This window comes from Leopardus geoffroyi, chromosome C2 (genome assembly GCF_018350155.1).
Source record: "Leopardus geoffroyi isolate Oge1 chromosome C2, O.geoffroyi_Oge1_pat1.0, whole genome shotgun sequence".
Classification (NCBI taxonomy): Eukaryota; Metazoa; Chordata; class Mammalia; order Carnivora; family Felidae; genus Leopardus; species Leopardus geoffroyi.
Window position 1 is genome coordinate 108,125,580 of NC_059333.1, and position 26,453 is coordinate 108,152,032.

At 35.8% G+C, this 26,453-nt stretch overlaps 1 protein-coding gene across 9 annotated transcripts in view; it reads right to left on the reverse strand.

Moving 5' to 3' along the window:
* The window catches only part of LEKR1 (leucine, glutamate and lysine rich 1), a 225,113-nt gene that overhangs the window by 71,508 nt on the left and 127,152 nt on the right, over nt 1–26,453 (reverse strand). For all 9 annotated transcript variants that reach the window (XR_006718605.1, XR_006718601.1, XR_006718604.1 and 6 more), the window contains 2 exons: nt 21,081–21,158; nt 20,541–20,744 (listed from right to left, as the gene is read on the reverse strand). Coding sequence is in view for 3 of the 9 variants with exons in the window: in XM_045503163.1 (XP_045359119.1) it covers nt 20,541–20,744; nt 21,081–21,158 (282 nt within the window). In the remaining 6 variants the exon portion in view is untranslated. The remainder of the gene's footprint in view (nt 1–20,540; nt 20,745–21,080; nt 21,159–26,453) is intronic.

Here is a 26,453-nt window from a genome sequence, read left to right on the forward strand (position 1 = left end):
TTTTGTTTCCTTAAAAAAAGAAAATATGTTGGGATATGCCATAAAATCAACACATTTGGTAGTTCTTGCTAGATTTATTTTTCTTTTACCTGTCTCAAGTACTGATAGGAACAAATCAAATTAAGGAGAGGGTAGTGTTTGAGAAATGGTATAGTACAAAACATATTAGAAAATTGGAAACAAAAAACATTTTAATATTTTAATCCATATAAATGGACCTTTTTTAAAAAAATTATTAGAGAGAGAGTGAGCGAGCAGAGAAGGTGGCAGAGAGAGAGGGAGACAGAGAATCCCAAGCAGGCTCCATGCTGTCAGCACAAAGCCCAACGTGGGGACTGAACCCATGAACCATGAGATCATGACCCAAGTGGAAACCAAGAGTTGTACACTTAACCAACTGAGCCACCTAGGCGCCCCCATATGAATGGATCTTAAAGCTTAGTTCATAATCCTCTGGGTGGAGGTAAGAGCAAAAGATTCATAAGAGCTTTTTTTTTTTTAATGTTTATTCTTGAGAAAGAGACAGAGTATGAGCAGAGGAGGGGCAGAGAGAGAGGGAGACACAGAACTGGAAGCAGGCTCCAGGCTCTGAGCTGTCAGCACAAAGCCTGATGTGGGGCTCAAACCCAGGAACCATGAGACCACGACCTGAGCTGAAGTCAGACGCTTAACTGACTGAGCCACCCAGGTGCCCCATAAGAGCATTTCACAGTATGGGGCACTGAAATTAAGTCTGTGGATATCACTAGTGGCAAAACTGCACCTGTTGATTAGGGTTCCTTCCCTTTTCTAGAATCATGACCTTCCTTAGTTTCCATACAGATGATTCTTCTCCATTGCTTATTCCTCTTTCTAATTTCTTTGTTTTCCATCATCACCCTGTTCCTTTTAGTTCTGACTCCTTTCTCAAAACTGTGACTTTCATTTATTACTACCTGTTGGACATCGCCACACTAATGATCCATTAACAACCAGATACATCAAAAAAACAAATTCACCATCACCTGCTGCAATCTTGCTTTTCTTTTTGACTTCTGAAAATCTTCAGGAGTCCAAATCTTTGGTTTGAAATCTCTGAGTTCTCTCTGACTCTTGCTTCTCCATGTTCTACTACATCCGTTCAAGACCAAATTCTATATTTTACTTCCTGAGTGCACCTCAAACTATTTCCTCTTTTCCTTTCCCACCAACAACTGCCTTGTTAAGGTTCTTGACTTTATCTCTCACCTATAGTATTATTACAGACCTTCAATCTAAGTCTTGTTTTCTTTTCTAGTCTCACTCTTACAATATTATCACGTTTTTTACCATAATAAAAATAGTGCCTACATTTCTAGGCTAGAAAATTTTAAGGACACAAGCATAAGAAGACATGTTTGACTTGGTAACCAGGATAATGAGTATCATTTAAGGGAAGCAGATTGAAAAAAAAAAAAAAGCTCCCAGACTTCTCTTTCCAGAAGTATGTTGGACTAGGTACCTTGACAACTTTCCTACTTAAAATAAGTAAACATTTTTTGAGGTGGGGGGCACAAGTGGGTGAGGGGGCAGAGAGAGAATCCCATGAGAGGCAGAGGGAGAATCCCACAAGGGGCATGGAAAGCAGGGGGGAGAGAGAGAGAGAGAGAAGCGGGGTTCACCCAAAATGGGGCTCATGGTTTTTTTTTTTTTCCTGAAACAGGGCTCGTGCTCACCCAAAGTGGGGCTTGTGTTCACCTGAAGCAGGGCCCAAGCTCACCCGATGCAGGACTCAAACTCACAACTGTGAGATCATGACCTGAGCTGAAGTCAGATGCTTAACCGACTGAGCCACCCACGCGCCCAATTAAACATTTTTTAACTTCTGAAAAAAATCTTTAAATTCATCAGTGAGCCGGACAAAATGTGGGAAGGATGCGGAGAACAAAACTCAAGTGAAAGAACAGAAGGATATGAGTAGAAACCTATTGAAATATGAATAAACTGTAGTTTAGTTAATTATCAACAATTAGCTAAATGTATTACACCAATGTTAGTTTCTTAGTTTTTACAGATGTGTCATGGTTATAAAAAATGGGCCAAGGAGAAACATAAACCCTCTCTGTACTGTCTTTGTAACTTTTATATAAATATAAAACTATTCCAAACTAAACCTTAAAAAAGTGAAGCAAAAGGAAGAACCCCCAACTATAAGTAGAGCATTGAAAGCAACTCTCACCTTGAAGGTACTTTCCAAATCTGATGAACTTGAGCTTTAAATTTCACAGCCATGAAGGGCTCAAGAGAGAAGAGTCTACCAGTAAACTCACCTGCATAAAGCTGCATCTCAAAGAGCTGCATGTGTAACATATGTGTGAAATTCACACCTAGCATGTGTAAAATTCAAATAACATCTCTCAAGGTACAAAAGGAAAATTACTGGTTTTGAATATGGGTGCTAGGTAGAGGGAAAGATATATATCTCGCACAAGAATCTGTAAACACAAACTAACCCTAATGCAGGTTTGTATTGTGAATTCATACTACCTGAGTGGCTCAAAGAGCTTCACGTTGAAAAGATATTTTATAGTGATAATAGGTTAACTTTGCCTCCAGATGCATGGTAGGAAAAACAGGTAGGAAAAACACTGATATTTTCAGGAGCAATCTATCTTCAATCTGAGACTCAAAGATTTTCTACAAAGAGTCAAAATCTATGAGATCATAATTTTTTTTTTTAAAAAATCACAAAACTGTAAAAGAAAAAAAAAGCCAGTAAGAGAAAGAGTAAGACATAATGACAGCATAATTAAACTCATACTTTCTAAAGTTTTGAATTTTCAGATACAGAATATAAAATCAGATGTTCAAAGAAATAAAGGATTGATTTAAATGACTAATGAAATATGAAAAAGAACCCAATCCAACTTGCAGAAATTAAAAATATAATAATCAAAATGAAAAACAGTTCATGGTCCTGTAGCAGATTATTCACAGCTAAAAAAAATGAAGTAATACACTAAAAGGGAGATTTAAAGAAATTATATAGAGTGCAGTACAGGAAGTGGAAAATATAAAAGAGAAGTTGATATATGGTGGATAGAGTGAAAGATCTAATATATATCTATTCATTATTCAGAAAGAGAGAAAAGGGGGAAGAAGCAATTTTTGAGGGGAATATTCCAGATTGATGAAAAACACTAACACACAAATCTAGGAAACTCAATGGATTCCAAGCAAGATAAATAAAAATAAATCTCCCATCTGGGCATCTGGTAGTGCACTTGAAGAACATCAAAGTTAAAGAGATCTTAAAAGAAGCAAGAGAAAAAAAATCCATTATCTTCAAAGGAGCCCATTCTCCAACACAAACAAAGGAAGTCAGACAGCAAAATAATATGTTCAAAATCTTATGAGAAAAGAACCACCAACTAAAGTTGGGTACCCAGCAAAGCTATCTTTCAGAATGAGACTGAAATAAAATATGCTCAGACAAAATTGGAGGGTTTACTACCAGCTAAAGGACCTTTAACTAAAGAACCTTCTAAAGAATATGCTTTACAGGAAGAGATAAGATCTCAGAAGGAAGGTGAGGTATGCAAGAAGAGATGGTAAGCAAAGAAACTGGCAAACTCAGATGCAAGGAAGACTTCTTGGGCACGTGATCAAGACGGTTGTACAGGGCCCAATTTCAGAAGGGGGTCCTGTGCTTCGGATTTAATGCTTTATGGTCACTCTCAAGAAATTCTTAATAATTTTATCTTTAAATTTGTGTTTTATGTGAGGTCTGATGGGACAACTGAGCATGTACCAAGGTCATGGAGCTTTGGCTCACATATAGTTGTACCTCCTGCCACCTCCCTGCCTCTCCGGGATGGTTCTCCAGCCCCTGCTCCTCAGCCTTTGCCCAGAATCTGCTGCCTTCCTCTGCTTTGAGTGTGGGCCCAGGTTGAGGCACTGGTATGGGGAGAGTGGGGGTTGGCCACCCTGGGCACAGGGTGCTTATGAAAGCCTGCATCCACTCCACGATTTCCCCATGCCCATGGGAGCACAACATTCAATAGTCATCAAGAAAACACCATGTCAGATTGAAAGAGAGACTGTGAAGGCAGGGACAAAGCTTCTTTGTAGCTTTTTGAACAAGAGCCCCACATTTTCATTTTGTACTGGGTCCTGAAAATTATGTAGCCAGCCCTGCGTGTAGGTAATTGTAAGCAAATATCTATATAAAAATAATAGTTTTGAATATGTATAATTAGTGGGGCTAACAAAAGGATAGAATTAGAACACTAGACAAGACTACATACTGTATGTCAGGATTCCAACAGTAAGAACTCAAGTGTTCTTTGGTCTTTGCATGATTCAAGGGGAGTTTGAGATATTAATTTTAGACTTTATTAAGTATGTATGGTAAAATTTCAAAAGTAAACACTAAAAGAATAGAAATAGAATATACCATTAGATGAAAAGCACAAAGAAAATAAACAAAACTCCAACAATACCCCTCCATCCAAAGGCCCCAAAGGTAGAAACAGTGCAAAAAAAAAAAGTGAAAAAATGAAAGTTTAAAGTAACAATGATAGTAATGGTAAATAAATTAAACTCATAAGTTAAAAAAGAGAAACAGACTTGATCAACAAACAAACCTGAGCTATATGTTCTTTATAAGAGACATTCCTAAAACATAAGGACATGGAAAGATTTCCTTATTATTATTATTATTGTTTTGGAAAAGATGTAACAGGGAAATATTAAAAGAAAAGAAGTATTCAATTATATTGATATCAGACAGGGTAAACTTTAAGACAAAATCATTCTGGGCTTATAATAATAACAGGTTAATTCACCATAAATAGTCTAAATTTATATGCACCTGTTAAAACAACCTCAAAATATATAAAGCAAAATTTATAGGACTGTAAGGAGAAATTGTCAAAACCATACTATAGTGGTAGATTTCAATACAGGTCCATCAGACTGTAAGTCTGTCTCTGGGACCATCATAAAAAGCCACGGAAATGTATACCACACAACTCCAGGCTATTATGTGAGTGGCCTTCCTGTAATGTGTAATGCAGCAACCCAAGATCAAGCAGAAAAATAATTCAATAAAAATAGAGGATTTTAACAATGCAAATAAGATTGGTTTAAGGTGTGTGTGTGTGTGTGTGTGTGTATATATATATATATATATATATATATATATAAATTGTTTATATATAAATTGGTTATATATATATATAATTGGTTTAAGGCGTGTATATATATATATACGTATATATACACATATATATACGTATATACATGTATATATACGTATATATATATATATATATATATATACGTATATATATATATATATATGTATATATAAACCCAACTAGTAGAAAAACACACAATTATTTTCCAGCTCACATGGAATTGATTACATCCTAGGCCAGAAAGTAAATTGCAGCAAATTTCAAACAACTGTTGCCCGATTAACCTGATATAGTCCAATATGGTAGCCACTTGCCAGATGTAGCTTCTAAGCACTTAAAGTGTAACTGGTTCAAATAAGGATGTACCTAAATTTAAAATGCACACCAGATTTGAAATCTATGATATCTGTGATAATTTTTAAAGATGATTACATATTTAAACTACAATTTGGATATAGTGAGCAAAGTAAAATATATTAAGATAGATTTTACCTGTTTTTCCTTTAATGTGGCAATTAAAAAGTTTTAAATTATGTGTTTCACTTTATACTGCTTAACAGTACTATTACAATCCATATTCTCAGAAAACAAATCCCCATAATAAAATATATGTAAAATATGTCCATGTATTTGGCAATTAAAAAATGTATTTCTGAATTACTCATGGGTCAAGTAAAAAAATCATAACTGATATTTCAAAATACTTAGAATTGGACAATAATGAAATTGCTATATATCAGAACTTACAGAATACAGATAAAACAGGAAGGATACTGTGGTATACTTTAGAATACAGATGCAGAAATGAATGCTTTTCAACTACATGTACCATAATGGACAAATCCTAGAAACATAATCTTGAGCACAAAGAAAAAAAAACATTGGGTAATACATGATTTTATTTCTATGAAGATAAAATATATGCAAAGTCTAACTTTTTAAAGGAATATAAACATACTATGTTACTTGGTAAAAATATAAAGTGAAGCAAAGAAACATCAGGTTTTATCTGTAGGTTTTTATAGATGTTCTTTATCCATTTGAGGAAGTTCCCTTCTATGCCTAGTTTGTTGAGAACCACAAAATCCAAGTTGGTGTTTTTCTCTGGGGAATGGGGCACTGTAAGTGGAATTGGGGAGAAGCACAAAGGGACTTCAAAGCTAATGGTAAGGTTCTTTTTCCTAAACTGTGAGTGGTTGATACATAGATGTTCATTGTATTACTTCTTTATACTTTATACCTATGTTAACCTTCTTTGTAGCTACTCAATATTTATAAAAACACTATTAGTGATAAAGCCTGAGCACAGCATAGACTCAGTATGCAGAAGAAAAGGAATCAAAGGGAAAGACCAAGGTGAAGGAACAGGCAGGTGACTAGTAGGGTGAGGTTTACTATCAGCTATGCACACGAGGGACAAGGGACAGAGGTGAATTAGGAAGGCAGGATCCCTGTCCAAATGGTGCTCAAAATCCAGTAATGTAAAAGGAAGATTTATCTTTCAAAGTGTGGGGTGCACCTAGAAGATTCTGATGCTTGCTTAGCAATCTCTAAGCTGAAGCAGAAGAAACAAAGAATGAGGACAGCAAAAGATTACATTAAAAAGGTCATTTGTTCTCAGTCCTTAAGAGTCTCTTATGGTTTGCCTCCCTCTCTGTACCTTTTTTTTTTTTTTTTTTGGTGATGGGAATTGAGGAGAGCACTTGTTGGGATGAGCACTGTGAGGTGGTGTATGGAAACCAATTTGACAATAAATCATATTTTAAAAAAATAAATAAAATCTCTGGAAAGCTAAAAAAAACCAAAAAACCAAAAAACAGCTCATTTGTGGCTTTCTTCCAAATATGTGGACATTCCTGTCTCCCTTACAGACTCATCTTCCTGTACTTGTCATTTAAATGTTCGTGTTCCTCAGCACTTTTTCCTCTCAATTCTTTCCCTACATGATCTTATCCATTCGTATGCTTGAAATGCAGTCTAGATGCTGACAATTCCCAAATTTTATCGTTGCTCAGATCTATTCTCTGAGTATCTGACTCATGAATCCAACTCACCATCTGACTACTCTATATTTCAGAGACATCTCAAACATATCTGTAACTCAGAGGCTTAAAGTACTAGAGTATATTTTTTGCTCATGTTATGTGTCATCTGCTACTCTGCTCCACATGGTTTGTCCCAGGATATAGCGCAAGGAACAACTCTTAACCCAGGAATGCTATTTTTCGTGGCAGATGGAAAAGAAAAATCTCCAAAACATTGGATTTGTTAAGTCTTCTACTCAGAATTGGTGCATTCTCTCACATTTCAGTGGCAAAAACAAGTTAAGTGGCCAAGTCTGGTGGCACTCAGGTGTGGATAGTATAGACTTCCCACTGGGAGGTGCACACGGAGTAGAGCCTCTCCATCACAACTCGGAAATCCCCCTGGAAGCCACTGTGAGGATCTCTACCCTGGAGGTGGGGCATATCCCTTCTTAGATGGTGGTTCATTTTTACTGCTGAATAGTATTTTATTGTATTGATACACCACAATTTTAGATTTTAAATTTAGATCTATGATATATTTTGGATTTATACATATTTCATAGTATGAAGCAAATTTCATTTTTTTGTATATGCATATACAATTGTTCCAGCACCAACAGTTTCAAAATACTATCCTTTCTCCAATGAACTGTTTTGGTAGCCATGTAGTGAACCAACTAACCATATATATGTGCCTATTTCTGGGTTCTCTATTCTGTTCCACTGATGTATTTGTCTTTCTTAAGACTAATACCACACTGTCTTGAGTATGTTTGTAGCTTTACAAGAAGTCTTGAAGTCAGACACTGACTTTGATCTTTTGACTATTCGGTTTTTTTTTCAAAGTTGATTTGGTTATTCCATGTGAATGTTGGTGCATTTCCATGTGAATTTTAGAATTAGCTTGTTAGCTTCTACAAAAAGTTCTGCTAGTGTTTTTATTGTGATTGCATTGAGTCTATAAATTAATTTGGTGATAACTACCCTTTTAATAATATTGGAGTCTTCTGTTCCATGAACATTATATATCTCTCCATTTATTTAGGTCCTCTTTAATTTCCCTCAGCAATGTTTGTAGTTTTCAGCGTACAGGTCTTGCCCATCTCTTGTTGGATTCATCCCTGAGTATTTCATGTGTTTTGAATTATTTTTGTAGATATTGCTTTTTAATTTCAATTGTTATCTGCAAATATATGGAAATTAACTTGACTTTGGGTATTTGTCTTTTTTCTTGAAACCTTACTAAGCTCACTTATCAGTTCTAGTGACTTCTTTTGTAGATTTCATAGGTTTTTGTTTTTTTTTTAATGTTAGTGAGCACGTCATCTGTGAATAGACAGTTTTATTCTTTCTTTCCAGTCTGATGCCTTTTTTTTTCTTACCTGATTGTACTGACTAGAACCTTCAGCACAATCTTGAATAGAAGTGCTAACAGTGGATATTTTTCTTGATCCTGATCTTAAGAAGAGAGCATTTAGTCTTTCACCATTAAGTATGATGTTATCTGTAGGTTTTTTTAGATGCCTTGTATCACTTTGCTGAGATTTAAAAAAAAAAAATCAGGAATAAGTGTGTTGTCAATTGTTCTTTTTTTTTTTTTTTTTTTGCTTCTATTGGCATAATAATTTTTCTTTTTTAGTATAATATATTAAATAACAGTGATTTGAGTTTTGATTGTTAACCCAATCTTGAATTCCTGGGATAATCGCCACATATTCACAATTTATTTCCTTTTTATACATTGCTGGATTAAATTTGCTAAAATTTTGTTTAGAATTTTTGCATTTATGCTCATGAAGGATATTGGCTTATTAGTTTTCCTGTAATGTTTTTGTTAGGTTTTATTATCAGGGTAATATTGGCCTCATAAAATATATTAAGAACTATTCTTTCCCTTTCGATTTTCTGGAAGAGTTTAAGTAGAAGTAGTATTATTTCTTCATTAATGCTTGGTAAAATTCACCAATGAAGCTTTCTGGGCTAGAAGTTTTCTTTGTGGGAAAGTTTTAAACTATAAATTCAGGTTATCTATTTCTTCTTCAGTGAACATTGGTAGTTTATGTTTAAAAATCTTCTGTTTCACCAGAGTTGTCAAAAGTAGTGGCATAAAGTTGTTTCTAATATTCTTTTATTATTATATTAGTACATGAAGAATATATGGTAATGTTGCCTCTCCATTCCTCATACCAGTAAATTCTGGTTTTTTCCTGATCAATCTGGATTGAGAGTTATTAAGTTTATAGATCTCAAAGGAACTCATTTTTTATATTCTATATTGTTTTTGTTTTCTAGGTCATTGATTTCTGCTCTGATCTTTATTATTTAACTTTCTTATTTTGGATTTGTTTGCTCTTTTCTTTTTGCAGTTTCTTAGGTGGGAGCTGAGACCTTTTTTTTCTTTTTTCACATTTATTGCTATAAATTTGCTCCCCAAAGTTTTGCTTTAGTGACATCCTACAAATGTTGATATTTCCATTTAGTTTAAAATGCTTTGTAATTTCCCTTCCAATATTTTCTTTTCCTATGTCTTATTTAGAATTGTGTTATAAAGTGTACAAACATTTGGGGGATTTCCCAGACACTTTTCTGTTCTTTCTTTTTTTTTTAGTGTTTATTTTGAGAGAGAGAGACAGGGTGGGAGAAGAGTAGAAAGAGAGGAAGAGAGAGAATTCCAAGCAGAGAGAAGGATAGAAAGAGAGGGAGAGAAGAATTCCAAGCAGGGTCCATGGTCAGCATGGAGCTGGATGCAGGGATTGATCTCAGGACTTTGAGATCACAACCTGAACTGATATCAACAGTCAGATGCTTAACTGACTGAGTCACCCAGGTACCCCTCTGTTATTTATTTCTAAGTTAACTACATTGTGACCAGAGAACACATTCTGTATGATTTATTTCTTTTAAACTTCTTTAGTTTTGCTTCGTTGCCCAACCATATCTTGGTGAATATCTGTATGCCTTTGGGGAAAAAATATATATATTCTGCTGTTTTTGGGTGGGATGTTGCATACATGTCAATTAGATTAAGTTGATTGCAAAGCTTAAGTATTCTATAGCCTTACTGATTTTTCTACTTGTTTTATCTATTGTTGTGAGAGGCTATTGGAATATCTAACAATGATCATGAACTTGTCTACTCCTTTCAGTTCTATCAGTTTTTGCTGCATGTATTTTTAAGCTCTGTTATTGTATGCATAAACATTTAGGATTGTTATGGCCTCCTGATGGATTGATTAACTTACCATTATGAAATGAATTTCTTTATTCCTGGTAATATTCTTTGTTCTAAAATCTACTTCATATGATATTAAAGCATTTCAGCTTTCTTTAGATTAGTGTCAGCCTGGTGTATATTTTTTTCATTCTTTTACTTTTAACTTGTGTCTTTACATCTAAAAGAAATTTCCTATAGGCAGTTTATAGTTGAATCTTACTTTTTTAAATACAATCTGATAATCTTTGGCTTTTAATTGGATTGTTTAGACAATTTACATTTAATTGAGCTGTTGATATGCTTATATCTATTGCCTTGCTCTTTGTTTCCTATTTGTCTCATCTGCTGTGTCCTTTTCCTTCCTTTTCTGCCTTCTTATGGATTTTGTGTATGTTTTAGGATTCTATTTTATCTACTTTTTTTGTCTTATTAGCTATAAATTTTTGTTTAGGTTTATTTTAGTGGCTCCTAAGGGGTTAAAATAGCCATCTTTAACTTACCACAGTTGTAGTAGACTGAAAACTGCTTTCAATCCTGATCCACAGAGTCTGTAAACACGTTACTTTATATGCCAAGAGGGACTTTGCAGATGTGATTAAATTAAGGGTCTTGCGATGGGGAGATTATCCTGGATTATCTGGTTGTGCCCTAAATGTAATTACCAAGGTCTTTATAAGAGAAAGGCAAGATCACTAACATGGGGGAAGGTGATGATGTGACAAAGGAAGCAGAGATTAGATTCATGAGGCTAGGATCCAAAGAATGCCAGCAGCCTCTAAAAGCTGGAAGAGGCAAGGAATGGGGTCTCCCCTCGAGCCTCCAGAAAGAACCAACCCTAGTGACACCTTGATCTTAGTTCCTTAACACTCATTTGGACTTCTGACTGTAAGATAATAAGTTTGTGATGTTTTAAGCCACTAAATTGGAGGTTGTTATAGTAGCAATAGAAAACCAATGCCATAGTCTACCTTCAAGTGATATTATACAAGTTTAGGTATGAGATTAGAATCTGATAATAGTAAACTTAATCAAATAAGGAGCAGCAGCAAAGGAAACTGAAGCAGTACTTGACCTGGTTTTCAAAATGCCAATATACAGAATGGATGTGGCTGGCCATGCACTTGTTAGAAGTAGCAGACAGCACAGTCTTGACAATTCACTCCATTTTATTTCTTAAGCCAGGTTTCCCATTTGAAAAGAGGTCTTACTGATTAGAAAATTCCAATGAGCATTTCCAGATGGGTGCCTGTTAGTACACTAGAAGTTACCTTTATTGTAAAATGGGTGGTGCTGAGTATTTGAGATGCTCAAATTTCAGTCTCTCTGGAGACACTTATAATTTAGATACCACCAAAAGTAGAATCCATTCCATATACATTCCTCTGATGGACCCAGTACAAAACACCGGTGCTGTTATGTTTCCTTTTAGAACAAAAACTGAGAAAGTCTGGTAAATTACAGACGCTAAAAAATAATAGGCCAAGGTTTAAACAATGTTAATGAAGTGATAATTATTCACTGAATTTTCATAGTTATGAAGTTTCCTATGACATTTCCAGAAAATACAAGATGTTTTCAGTGAACTCTTATAAAAATTATGAACTTAAAGTCTGAAGTGGTAAGTTTGTTTGATATTTATGGCTATAGGAATGAGAAAGACTTTCAGATCTCTTTGATTCCTGCTGAGCCTCTGATCCAGACTCTAAGAACCCTTGTATGATTCTTTAGTGGGACAAGGCAGAAAGAATAATCATATATGACTGTACAAACACTTACTGCCCTTGGTTAGCATGAAACAGGCACTGACTAATGTATATGGAGATGATTACATGCGTGAAAAAGATAATCCTGATTCCAAAAATAAAAACCACAATTATGTGGTATACATGGAAGAGCTTATACATTGTTTAGGAATACAAACCCATTTTAAGACACTGATGAGGAAAAGACAAGCTTGTGTTGAAAGAAACTAAAAAGGATCAACTTTGACTCTCGTGAGCTTTTTTGGTAGAAAACTAGCAGAATGATAAGAAATAAAATATTGTTAGATGCATATTCCATATTTTCTCATGTTATAAAAAGCTGCAAATGTGTAGCCATCTAATTTCTTCTTCAGAACCAGTTCTAGAGATAAAGATACTTTAGAGTTACAGGAAACAATGCAGATTTAGGTCCTAAATTTAGATTTTACTAAGAATCCAATAAAGAAGATTATCACTAGAACCCAGCTGTTTGGATTGTATTCCCACCTCTGATTTTTGAGAAGTCAGACGTTCTCTGGACCTGAGAGAAACACTGGGTGCTTTTGGGCTTTAAATCCTGCAATCAGGGGCTCAGTTAGTTAAGCATCTGACTCTTGATTTTGGCTCAGGTGATGATCTCACAGTTTGTGAGTTCGAGCCCTGTGTCAGGCTCTGTGCTGACAGTGAGGAGCCTGCTTGGGATTCTCTCTCTCCCTCTCTCTCTCTGTCCCTTCCCTGCTTGCACACATATTCTCTTACTTTCTCAAAATAAATACATAAACTTAGAAAAAAATCCTGCAATCAGTGGTTTAGTTGGGGTTAAGTTAATTCTCACCCATACATCCATCTATCCAGCAAATATTTATTGAGTGCCTATTATGTATCAGGTACTGTTTTAGTCTCTGGTGAAGCAGTGGTTCTTTCTTGCCATTTTTTGATAATACATGAAGGCAATTCCCTAAGTTTTAGAAGAAACAAGATCCTGAAGTAGTAAGTGACTATCTAAAGTGACACAAATCACAAGAGGCAATGCCAGCTCAAGCTCATACCAGCCTTGAGCTCCCTGCAGTATGTTATGCTGCCTTTGCTCTTCATATTGGAGAGAGAGTTGTGGCTATCTGTAGCATTCTACCCTGCAATTTCATGAAATATTGTTTAAAAATAACATCTCTGGAGTTGGCACAATAGGCAAATTAGGATCTCTAGCAATTAAGAGCATTTATTTTTAAAATTTTAACTTTAAAATTCTTAGACCCAAAAGAAAATGAGAATCTAATTTCATATATACATGCAAAAATCTAGATTCCCTTAATTGCAGTTAAAAACGTAACTGCAAACAAATGTCAAACCATAATGCCAAACGACAGCTTTAAATTCTATTTCACAAGTTGTTCTTTTAGAGATGTCTTCACATTGTCAATCAAAGAGATAATTTTGATTTTGCCACAACTCTTGCCTTAGTTAAAAGCAGTTAAGTCTGTGGTATCATAAAAAGTTTGGCAAGCCTCTTGTTCTAAGAGCTGCCGATAAGAAATCAGAGAAAGAGGGGAATCTCGGGAGAAAAGCATGACAAGGTTTATTATTTTAGAATGTTATTACTTAAAACATTTTGTTTCATAATACTTTAAACTAATAGGATAGCATCCAAATTGAATCACTCCATGGACTAATCATTACAACTTGAAGAGTAAAGCAGATAATATTGAATTCAATAGACATTTAATAAATACCTACATCACTGGTGCAGGGTATAAACATTAATAAGATATGATGCTTTAACGGGTTATCAACATAAGGAAGAATGAAAGAGAGGGAAATCGTTTTCTGAGCCCTTACAACCCACCAGCTATAATACGAGATGCTTCAATCTTCATGAGAAGATGGTTATCATTACTATTCTCATTTTACAGGTAAAGAAAAAGCCTTAAAGTGGCTAAGCTGTCCAAACTTGTCACTGGTAAAGTTGAGATTTAAACCTAAGTTTGCCTAACTCTAAAGTCCATTCTTTTATAGTAAGCCACAGTACCATGAAGTAACAGACCCTTTAAACACTCACTGCTCCTGAATCCTTTTTTTATATTCTATACTTCTCATTTTTTTAACCTTCATGAAAATATGACAAGACTCATTAAGTAAACACTAAGTTTCTTGTCTTCTAAAATGTGTTGTGAGATGTTACTATTCTATTTTCATTTTGAAGATACAGCTCCACTTCTGATTTTGCCAAGGCACTAGAGAATAGAAGACAAAAGTCACCATCTAATATTTACTGAGTGATTGGAAGAATCCTGAAAGATTGGAGGGTGGGGTAAGTGAGGAGAGGGGGTGAGGAGACACAAAGGGAGCACTCTGGGTTCTCCTGCTTTCTGCAAGGCTGGGAGTCCCCTGAAGGCTCACTGTTACAACATGAGAAAGAAGTCACACAGAGAGAAGTGACAAAAGCCCTTCAAGACAGATGCTGAGGGAACTACGGGAAGTATAGTGGAGGTGGTTAATAAGGTGAGACACAATGAGCTTGATTTCTGTCTTTGCCAATTATGTGACCCTGAGTGAAAGATATAGCCTTGCTTACTCTTTCCTCATATGGAAACTGGAAAATGGCACCTGCTTCACAGGTGAAGGCCCCAGCTCTGCTAGCCAGTGCCTTTGGGCAAATTTGGAAATGACCTCCCCTCTGGGAATTAGAGGTGAATTGGAAACCATACTCCCTCTGGGTGGGGGACAGACCTAGAGACTGAAGGCTTGGTAAGGGGAGAGGGGAATGGCATACTTACTTACGCAAAAAAGCTGAGCTCCTTCCCCTGTGGCAAGTGGCTAGGACAGCAGAGTCCAGATTGGTTTTCAGATCCCTTACTCCTTCCACGGAGTGCCATGTAACACTGCACACAGCATCTCGCTCAGGACATGATAATAGAAGCCCTTAGAGGGCTCCCCACAACTGTGATAACTATGGATTGTGTGTGAGAGAGTTTGAGAGGGAGAAAGGGAGAGGACAGGACGGGGAGAGGAAGAAAAGGAGGAGAGAGGGGAGAAAGAACATGAGGCAGCATCCATGTTTAATCATGGGGTCAGTCATTTATAGAAAAGTCAGAAACTCCATGAAACTCCTCCCCTCCAAAATGTACTAGATTTTGTGTATACTCTTCTGGGGAGAGGGTTTCTAGCTTTCAATTAAAAATGAACAAACAAACACCAAAGACAAAGAGAGAAAGGAGAGAACCCAGGAATTGTAAAGAAGTTAAGATTACGTGTGTGGGGGAGGGGGAATAAAACCCTTCCCTATAGCCTAAAAGATACCTGTCTGGAGGAACAAGGAACACTTAAATAAACTTCGCTTAAAATAGATAAAGAGCTAGATAAAGAGATACAGACCTATTTATTTCACGGAAGAATTTACACGTAAGCAACCTCCACCTAACTTTGGTTGAAACTAAGCTTTTCCTCCAACAATGTTCTTCACTAATCCCATCCTGTTACTGGCAAGTCAATCACAGGAAGTATTTTTCTATTTTTGCTCTTGGAACTTACCAAGATGGTGCTAATACAGCTCTTGGGACTGCACAGAGAGCTGTTACAGACAGCTGCGAGTTTCGACAGTATGGTTGTAGCCCACATGTTAGTGCATAAATTTTTCTAAGTGTTATATGTGGGCAGTCTCCAAGCTTAAACACATATGTCCTTATAGAATGTATCTGTAAGCTGGTTATAGGGAATTCCAAACACATTTTACTGTAGAAAATAAAATTCTATAAAATGGAATTTTTTAGAATTCCATAAATTCTATAATTTATAGATTCTATAATTCTAAAAATTCTATAGAATTCTATAAAATAAAATTCTATAAAATGGAATTAGGCCTACAGGCCGGCCCACAGAACCCTACTAGATCCATTATGGTCCCGAGGCAGTGTCACAAATGGATGGCTCTGGGCAGAGTTCTGGGTCTGGCTGATAAGATCTTGTAACCCAGAAGCATGAGAGCACAGAGCTGCCTTTGTACAGAATTTAGAAAATAGCTGTACTTTTCTCTGGTGCTGCCCACTGTGCCTTGCTGCCTTCTTCCTCTTCCACAAAGGAGACCTCTCTCTCCAGCCTCAGTGTGTCTGTGACCAAGCTGGCCAGACCTCTACCCTCAGCATCTGTGATCTTGAAGCACCCACTTCTCTTCCTTCCAGCGGAGGCTCTTCTCCTAACAAAGCCTCCTCAGCTGAGTGGAGGGAAGGGGAAGAAAGCAGTACCTCATTAAATAGATTTGTCCTATCCATCAACTATTTCCTAGTCACCAACTCCTTTCTTGTCTCAAATTCAGTTCTACCAATTTTTTTCTAGGGTCAGTTTTGGCTTTTTACCCCTTCCTTTTCTCCTCTGCTGAAGCTACATAGCTTCTGAATTGCACGTTTTTCATAGTGGTCCTAGGGGAGTTCTGGCAGAGGTTCTGATATCAGTGGGGTGAGGGAGGAGGGGTAGCACATACGTGAGACCGCCTGAGTCTACGGGAGCACACGCTGTCACTGGGAGCAACCTGGGCTTTGGCCTTCGGAGAGCACATCTGGCAGCCTGGTTGGCTGCAGTCCTTCCATGACGGTGGTTTGGGACGTTGCTGTGCAGCCCATTTCCAGACACCGCCCAGTACTACTGAACAAGAAGCTCTGTGAGTGTTATCAAGTACTTCTATTTTAAAAGTTTTTCCTGAGTCCAGCTTCTTGTTTTGGAAGGACTTTCACATCTCCAACTGCTTAGGGACACCTCTATATAGAGGTCCCACTGGCACTTCAAATCAAAGCTTTAAGAGAAAATGTGCTCAGCTGAGAGACAGTTTACTACTGAAGGGAAGAAAGTGGACAGTGGAAAGCCAAGTTCATACATGAACCTTAAGGAATATCTGCTGTCAGGGGATCAGAGGAGGGAATGGGAAAGAACCAAAACAGAGACAGAAAAGGAGCAGGTTAACAGGTTGGCCCTGTAGGCAAAGGAAGACCAAGTTTCAAGGCAGGTTTGGACAGCAGTGTCAAAAGCTTTCAAAAGGTCATTTTTCTTCAAGATAGGCTCTTCACGGGGCTTTCATGTGCCTACCCTTTGGCTCAACACAGAGTAAGCTCTGGCTGTTTTGCCATCATCCATTTGGTACAGACATTTAAATAACCCAGCAGAAGCTAGCAGGGTGTGGGAGCTGAAGGCTTTCATTTTTCTCATGTCTGTTAGGTTTAACTATACATAAAATCCTTTTATTAATATAAAAACAGTAAATTACCTGACTGGCTCCCACTGCTCAATTGCCATACCTTCACTCAGGACCCGAATGACCTTTCCACAGTGTCACTCCTCTGCTTAAATCCCTTTAATGGTTTCTTTTCATTGCATTGTAAATAATACCCAAATCCATAAAGGCCAGAGAGATTCTGCCTGATTTGGCTCTCACCTGCCTCACTCACACTTGCTAGGCCTCCAGTCATACTGCCATTTCTGAGAACTCACCAAGCTTGTTCTTTGCTTATAAAGCTCTTCCTGGCTTTTGGCCTGGTAACTTTCACTTGGCTTCCTTTATATATCATCTCAGAAGTCACTTTTATGACTTCCCTTTACAAATCAGGCCCTTTTTCTATCAGTCTCAGCTACAATACCCTTTTCCTTACTTTATATCCATTGTCATAATCTGTACTTATTCTAGTTAGCACTTCACTTTTTCTTTTACTATGTGTCTCATTAGAATGCAAGCTTCTTGAGGACAGGGATGTTTCAGATTTATTGTTATATCCCCAGAGTACATAGTACCTGGCATATAGTCAATGCTCAACAAACAACTGTTGACTAAATTACCCAAAGCAAGGCATTCATTCTATTTATCGAGTGGATATGTGTCATACTCTGAGGATACAACAGAGGACAAGGAAGACAAAATTTGAAGGTGGCCTAGGACAAAGAAAAAGGACATTATGTCTAGGAGTAATCCTATGATATGTTAACTTACTGGTCTATAAGCACATTTTTATCTGTTTTTAAAACACAGAAAAACATATATATCCAGGTGATTGTGTATTTCAAAGCAATCCCCCAAGAAAGTTCTATATTTAGTCTAATGATGCTGTCAATCCTCAAAACATTCATAAGACTGCCGTCTTCAAATTGCAGCCAGAGATAATTTAGTAAGCATAGAAAAAAATTTAATTTTGATCCTACATGGTATTTCCCAGATTTTCCCTCCATAGTCACTCAACTTGCTTTCACTGAACCTACTGATATGGTTTTAAAAAATCAAATTCATCCCTAAAGGGCAAAGATACATCATACAGAGAATATTCTAAAATATTTGCACTTAAGTCAGTCCTCAGAAAAGTGTTCCAGAGACGTCTGAACAAAGACAGGGTCTTTTCAATGACCACTATAAAGAAGATAGCAGTCATTCAGATAAACAATGAAATCTAATTAATCGGACATCATTAGAAATGGGGTATTTTAGATGATACAGGGATATAAGAAAATTATTCAGATAACCAAAGTTATGAACAGAAGATTTAAACATTTTTTATTTATTTCATGGTATCTTAGGATATATGATTCTGTACTTTTTAAGTAGAGTATATGGCTGATTTTTATCTTTATCACTCACGGTTATCATGATGGTCATCAGTTATAAACCCATGTTATAAATATAGAAATAGTTACAAATGTGTGTAGGGTTGTTTCTATCGTATATTGGGTCAAATTGCAATGCTTTTAAAGTTTTAGTTTGCATTTATAGTTTTTTTCTCTTCTATGCATGGTCAATCTTTCAGCTGCCATTCCTTCTTGTTATTAGTAAACCTGGCTCTTACAAATTCCCTGCTTATGAAATTGCTGCTTCTAATATGCTATGGGCTGAGCGACTATGTAATTGTGAAATGGTAGAGGTGGTGAGGTGGAATGAAGAGTCATTTAACGATAAGGTATATGATATTTGCAAGAAGCAGATTATTGGTATGGTTGAATCAGGAAGAAATGCTGGGTAGCAATCAGCACTGCAGGTGTTCATCTTATCCTGGGATGGACCAGAGATAAGAATTATTCCCCTGTGAACTGGACAGACTCCTCCTAGCCTGAAGTAGAGACAGATAGGACCCAGGGCAAAGAGTTAATGAGAAAGTTCTGAGACAATTAACTTAATTCTAAGCTGCTTGCTAGCCACTCCCAGACTCTTCCTCTGGGGGCAAATAGTTATCCTTGTAAAGAACAACAACAACAACAAAATTATAAATCTTCTAAGTTAGAAACCCAATATGCATAAAATGAAATTAGCAAAACAAAAAATAAACCAAAAAAATTATAGGAAGAATGGAAAACAAACAGCCAATTTTGCCTTTTGTGCACAGAGAATAATACAAGACAAAAATTCTTGCCCTTATGGAACTTGTGTTCTTTTGGAATATAATAGTTATATCAATAAATGTAAATGGGATAATATCTCCCATTAGACTTCCATATTTGATAAAACCTAATAAAATAAAGCCCCAAAATGTATGTTATATTATCAGATATACATTTAAAACAAAAGAATTCAGAAAGAATGAGTACAGACATACCAGGCAAATAAAAACAAAAAGAAAGAAAGAAAGCAGGGTTGAGATACGAAATACAAATAAGGTTAATTTAAAGACAAATTGGGGCGCCTGGGTGGCTCGGTCGGTTAAGTGTCCGACTTTGGCTCAGGTCATGATCTCACGGTCCATGAGTTCAAGCCCCGCATCGGGCTCTGTGCTGACAGCTCAGAGCCTGGAGCCTGTTTCAGATTCTGTGTCTCCCTCTCTCTCTGCCCCTCCCCTGTTCATGCTCTGTCTCTCTCTGTCTCAAAAATAAATAAACGTTAAAAAAAATTATAAAAAAAAAATAAAGACAAATTAACTGAGCAACAATATCTAGGATGACTAAATGAACATGCTTTTTAGTATCCCTTCACTACTTGAACACCAGAGTTATCTTTGTGGAGAGCCCTCAAGAAGAGGTACTGATAAATAACAGAGAAGAAAAGTAGGAGCTAATAAAAGGAAAAAGTGATACAAAAAGATGTTTCTCTGTCACAAAGTGATAGAGTCCACCAATTATTGGTCCAGGTGAAATTCGGTAGTATAAGTATCATACATGGTCTTTTCACACATTGATTCTTTTCAATAAAAATCTAACACTAAATACAATGTGGATTCCATCTCTATTTTCACTAGCTATATGACTTTAAGCATGTTCTTTAACCAATTGGGGCTTTAGTTTAATCACTAAAGGAGGTGGTTGGATGTGATGGCCTTTCATGTGAAATATTTCTTTAATCCTGTGATTCTACTGTTATTAGTATATGTAAGACTTTGATATTTCAAATATATGTGGAACATTGACTTACACAAAATATTTTTGGAAGAAATTGTTGACTCACCTTTCGCTTTTCAGCGTTACAACCTCTTCCTTTGTCTGATGCAGAAGAGTTTTGGTTATCTGTAGTTCATTTTCTGCAAAGTTAATTCTTCTTTTTATGTCTTCTTCTTGTCTTTCTTTCGCAGTCAGTTCTTCCTGTAAAGTTTTATATATTTGTTGACAAGCCATTAAAGAATCCTCTTTCTCTTTAAGCAATCTGGTATGCCTAAAATGGAATAGGAAAAAAAAATACACATTAGACACTATATTTTTATGTTTATCAAAGATATATGAAAATCTCATTTGAAACTAAAGACTATAATTTTAACTTAAAAAATTTTTTTTTCACACTAAGAAAATGGAGAGTTCTGTGGTATTAAAACTTTCCCATCTAGAAAGAGGCAAAATCAATGAACTTCAAGATATTATAAACTTAAATTAGGTACTCAATGTGTAAATAATACAATAAGAAAAACTAAGTACATTTCAAATAAAATGTTATTTAAAACATGATTTCAAATTTAATTACTAAAAATATTAATTTAAAATTTGCAGTGTATACCGTGACTCAGAAATAATGGATTCAAACTTCAGTTTTCTAAGTTCTCTTTGACAGTCATCAGCTTCATTAGATTTATTCCTAAAATAATATGAAAGAAGTTCAAATATTTTATTTCAAAATAGTTCAAGTATAAATGTTTCCCTTTTTAAAAAACATGTTTTTCCTTTATTACTTTTCTTATTATCTTTATATCCTATTTGTGGTTATATATGCATACTTCCTTGAAGTTAGAAATATATAGTTAAGGGTTTTTTTTTCTTTGCCAAAAAAATTACTTGTAGTCCAACAATGTGTTTTTCTATATCATTTTATTTATCTGTAAAAAGAAATTTCTTAGCATATTTATATTATTATTTCTTTAAAGAAATAAACATTCAGGCCACTGCTATAATTGCTAAGTAGGCTCCTATCAGACTGATCTGCACATAAATAAAAAGTCTAAGCTTTGGACAACATTAAAAAGAAAAGCCCCTATTTGAAAGCATTGAAAAGTGAACAAAAGAAAGAAGATTCTGAAGGGAAGTTGACACCTTGAATGAGGTGACAGCATGGGGGTCAGATTTTCAAACCTGAGTCCCCAGTCTGCACCATGCAGAGGAACTGACATTCTGATAGAAAACACACTCAATCTGGCCTAAAGAAGGAGAGTACAGTGTTAGGGTCAACCATAATTGCTAGAAAGTTAGGAGTGAATCAAAATAGGAGACAGCCAAAGACAGAGAGTCCCAATACTGCATAAAGACGCTACCCACACATCTGGCTGAGCCCTGAACTAAAAATGCACAGGGCAGATTCCAAGTAGCCTAAGATAAAAAAAAATTAGAGATTTGAGCTGTTGCTCTAGAGACAGAGTTTACAGTCTAAAGCCAATCAAATTAACTGCCTGCTTAAAGCAACACTACTCCTACTCCCACCAATAATAGTATTTGGAGAAATATAACAGAATCTAGAATTTCTATAACATAATATTCAGAATGCCCCGAATATAATGAAAATTACTCAACGCAGGAAGAAATAGAAAAGCATGACCTATTCCCAGGAGAAAAGACAGTTAATAGGGACTACCTCTGAGATGACCCAGATACTGAAATTAGCAGGCAGGGATTTTTCAAAGAGCAGTCACAACTCTGCTTAACGACATAAAGAAAAATCCACTCTAATTAGTGAAAAGATGATAAATCTCAGCAGAAAAACAAACCATTAAAATGAACCAAATGGAAATTCCAAAACGGAAATAAACATATGTCTTCATTTTATATAATTGGCTTTTATAACAATACTCAAAAAGTTAATATATTAAGAAAGAGTAATATCCCAGTTTAAGTTTGTGTAGGCTGCTTATTAATAAGTCATTATCTGAATGTACCTTAAAATAGCCTATAAACTGTACAATGAAGTATGTTTGTTAGATTGTCAATAAGTTTGCCCTACTTGCAGAATGACTTTAATTTCTAATAAGTAATTGTTCGTATCATGAACATGAACAACATTAATTTATTTTTAAACCACTTTTATTATAAATATGATAAAATTATAAGCAATAGAGAACTGCATGAAATAATTACATAATGAATTGTTATAAGGAGAAAACTCCTATAACTACCATTCATGTAAAAACATAAAACCTGACCAGCTACCCTAGAAGCTTCATGTCCCTGGTCCCAATCATAGCTAACTCCCTCCTCTCCAAAATATCCATTTTCATGAATTTTGTGGTAATCACTTTGATTTTCTTTAGAGTTTTATTACCCAAGTTTTATCTTTGAGCACTATATTTTAGTTTTACTTTTTCTTTTATAAAAATGTATTTTTAAAACATTTTATTTCCTTTATTACCTGTTTTTTGAAAACTAGATTAAGGTATTGTATTGACATACAATTAAGTGCATATACTTTGATATGTCTGACATATGTGTTAAGGCCATGAAACCATTACCAGAATCAAGCAGCACATGAGCATATGAGCATACTCAGAACTTACATCTTGGTCTCTAAGGCCATTCCTATACAAAGGAAACAGGGCTACTCAGAGAATGGCTGATTCCAAGGCTGGAGCAGAGTAAGTATATCTGAAATATCTTGTTATGCCACAAGGTAAGGAAGTGCTCATAAAAGATGATGAAACCAGGTTCCAATGTCACAGGAGGCAGCTTGAAGGGGCTCCTACTGGCTAAGCCTAGACAATGTGTGTATCAAAATAATTAAGTACAGTAATAAATTATAAACCATTGAAAAAATGAATGAATGAATAAATAAATATATTAATAATAATAAGAGAGGCTCTTGTTTAAAATAGGATGCTGAGGACTAATAAATGGAGAGGGATGGCTGGAGTCAGAAAAATCATCATTTAGAAATCACTGTGGTAAAGTTTAGATAAGGCAAAAGTCATTAATGGATGCTACATCTAGGGATACATTTTGGTGAGGAGGAGGGTATTTATATGTATTTAAGAGTCTCTTATAGACACTTACTAACTGGAAGGGAACAAAAAAAACCCAGGAATAATACACTGAACAAAGTGAGCAATACCTTCACCAGGTGATCAAGATTAACATCACCAAATGAGGAGCAGGCAGACGTTCATACCCTGAGAAGGACACCTCCCCACGTATGTCATTTTCTGGCTGAGAGTACATATTTTTAATCCAATCAAGAGGAAACATTACACCAAGGTAAATGAAAATTTTTTATTTAAAAAAAGTTTGACAGGTTCTGCATTCTTCAAAACAAATGTCAGTGTCATAAAAAGACAAAGATAGACTAGAAATATTCCAGAATTAAGGAGGTTCAAGAGACATGCCAAATAGGTTGACTCTACCTGGTCTTGTACTAGAGGAGAAAATGCTATAAAGACCAACTAATAAAATTAGAATATGGGTGGTAGATTAAAGTATGTAAATTTATTACATGGGATAACTGTCTTTATGTAAAGTATCACTGAAAGTGAGGCTGGAAAGGCAGACTGAAGTATTTAAAGGTAAAGGGTCATGTTGTATGTAATTTATCCTCAAATGGTTCAGGAAAGACAATTGTGTGTGTGTGTGTGTGTGTGTGTGTGTGTGTGTGTGTCTGTGTGTGTGTGTGGAGAGAGAGAGAGAGAAGGAAGGGGGGCAAGGAAAGGTGAGGAAGAAAGCAAATGGGTTAAAATGTTAATCTGGATAAAGGTCATTTGGGTCCTCTTTGTAATACCATTATGTTTATAACTTTTTGTTAAGTTTGAAGTTATTTCTGAGTAAAACATTAGAAAAGAAAGAATAAGGAAAAGATTGACATGCCATTAGAAAGTGGGCAAAGATTATGATCAGGTGAGTCACAAAGGAAAGAACACAGAGTAGAATATGCAGGAGTACAATTTTTCATCAAACTAGTATTTTTTAAAGTTATTATACCCACTATGAGCTAGGAAGAGGAGAAATGGTTATTTACAAACACTGCTGAGAATAAAATTAATATAATCTTATTGGAAGGCAATGAATCATTAAGCATTAAAAGCCTTAACATTATTTAAGTTTGATTCAAGCAAAATTATCCAAAGTAAATACATGTGAGTAGAAAGATTTACCTATATGAATTTCAAAGTACCCTATGTATAAAAATGAAAAATTTAGAAATTCTAAAAAACAAAAGCTTAGTAAGCAAGTTATAATTCATCCATAGATTGGAATACTATACAGCCATTTCATAGTTATCTATAAATGTGGGGTGCCTGGGTCGCTCAGTTGGTTAAGTGCCCAACTCTTGATTTTGGCTCAGGTCACGATGGTTTGGGAGATGGAGCCCCATGTTGGGTTCTGTGCTGACAGCACCGAGCCTGCTTAGGATTCTCCCTCTCCTTCTCTCTCTCTGTCCCTCCCCTGCTCACACGTGCGCTCTAAATAAATAAATAAATAAATAAATAAATAAATAAATAAATGAAAAATTATAAAAAAAATAGTTCTCTACAAATGTATTGTGTAATGACATGGGTATATCACTAAATGAAAACATGTTAAAAATATACATTACTTAGAAAAAGTAGACTTTAAGAAAAAGTCCTTAGAAAAAAGGACTATAAGGGTTTATCAAAATACAACTATGATTTTCATTTTTGTATATTCCTGTCTTTTCCAAGTTTTACATATTTGCTTTGAAATAAAACAAAAATGTTTCTTTAAAAAATGCTTTGAGCACAGGGTAATGTATGGAAGTGCTGAATCACCGTATCTACACCTGAAACTAATGTAACACTCAATGTTAACTAATTGGAATTAAAATTAAAACTTTAAAAAATTCTTTGAGGTTCAGCAGCCCCACCATGAGATTCACTCTATGTTCAGACTCACGTACAATTTTTCAAATCCAGAGGCAAGGATAGCAGTTCTTTCAATGGTTATTTTGCTAACTCTGTGGACAATTAATCTAGGGAGCCTACCATCCCAAGGACTCCCATCACCATGATCAGCTCTCACCCCCATGCCAGTTAAACCATTCTTTCTACAGTCCATCCTTCACAACATAATTGTTCTCTTCATCTCATTAGGATGGGGAGAGGGAGAATTGGAGGGAATAGAAAGAAAGCCTACATCTCTTTAAACACTGCATTCCTTCTGTTAATCCTTTCTCTTGAACTGCTTTGAATAAGCCTTTAGAAAGGCTTCTGCTATCCCCGTCAATCAACGTAAAGGAAATAAGGTGAAATTATTGTATATTTTTCTTGATTTGAAAGGCAAGTTTCCATACCATTCCACTGCTTCATATGAAACAGCCATTCTCAAACTGTTTCCTTGATACTTGCACTTTGCTGTCCAAAAAGCATTCCAAATCTAATACATCAAAAGCATAGTTTTTCTTATCTCCCTCACCCCATATCTATTTCTTTTACAGATTATTCCACTTCAACAAATGATACCAACACAATAGTGATATTAAAAGGGTAGCACTTATGTATCTCATGCTACCTCAAGGCAGCCCTTACTTCCTTGTTACAGTTGAGAAAAGAGACTAGAGAGAGAAATAACATGCCCAAAGTAACATAACTACTAGGTAGTAATGCTGGAAGCAGTCTGGATCCGGAGTCTAGGCTCTTAGTCACTACACTCTACTGTCTCTCAATTGTCTACCCTAATGTTGAAAAATCCCCAAATCTCACCCTTTATTCTTTCCTTCCAGGTCCTCTTGCTCCCCAGTCACATCCACTCCACCAATAAATCCTGGCAGATTAAGCCGGTATATATTTCTCTCCATCTCCACACCGTAGCCTTACAGTCAACCAGTCACTTCTCACTTGTGTGAACGTGCGCCATCCCACCTAGTCTCACTGATTACTCTTGTACCCCCACTCCAGTCCTCTCTCCAGGTAGCTGCCATGTCCACCTTTTAAAACAAATCACA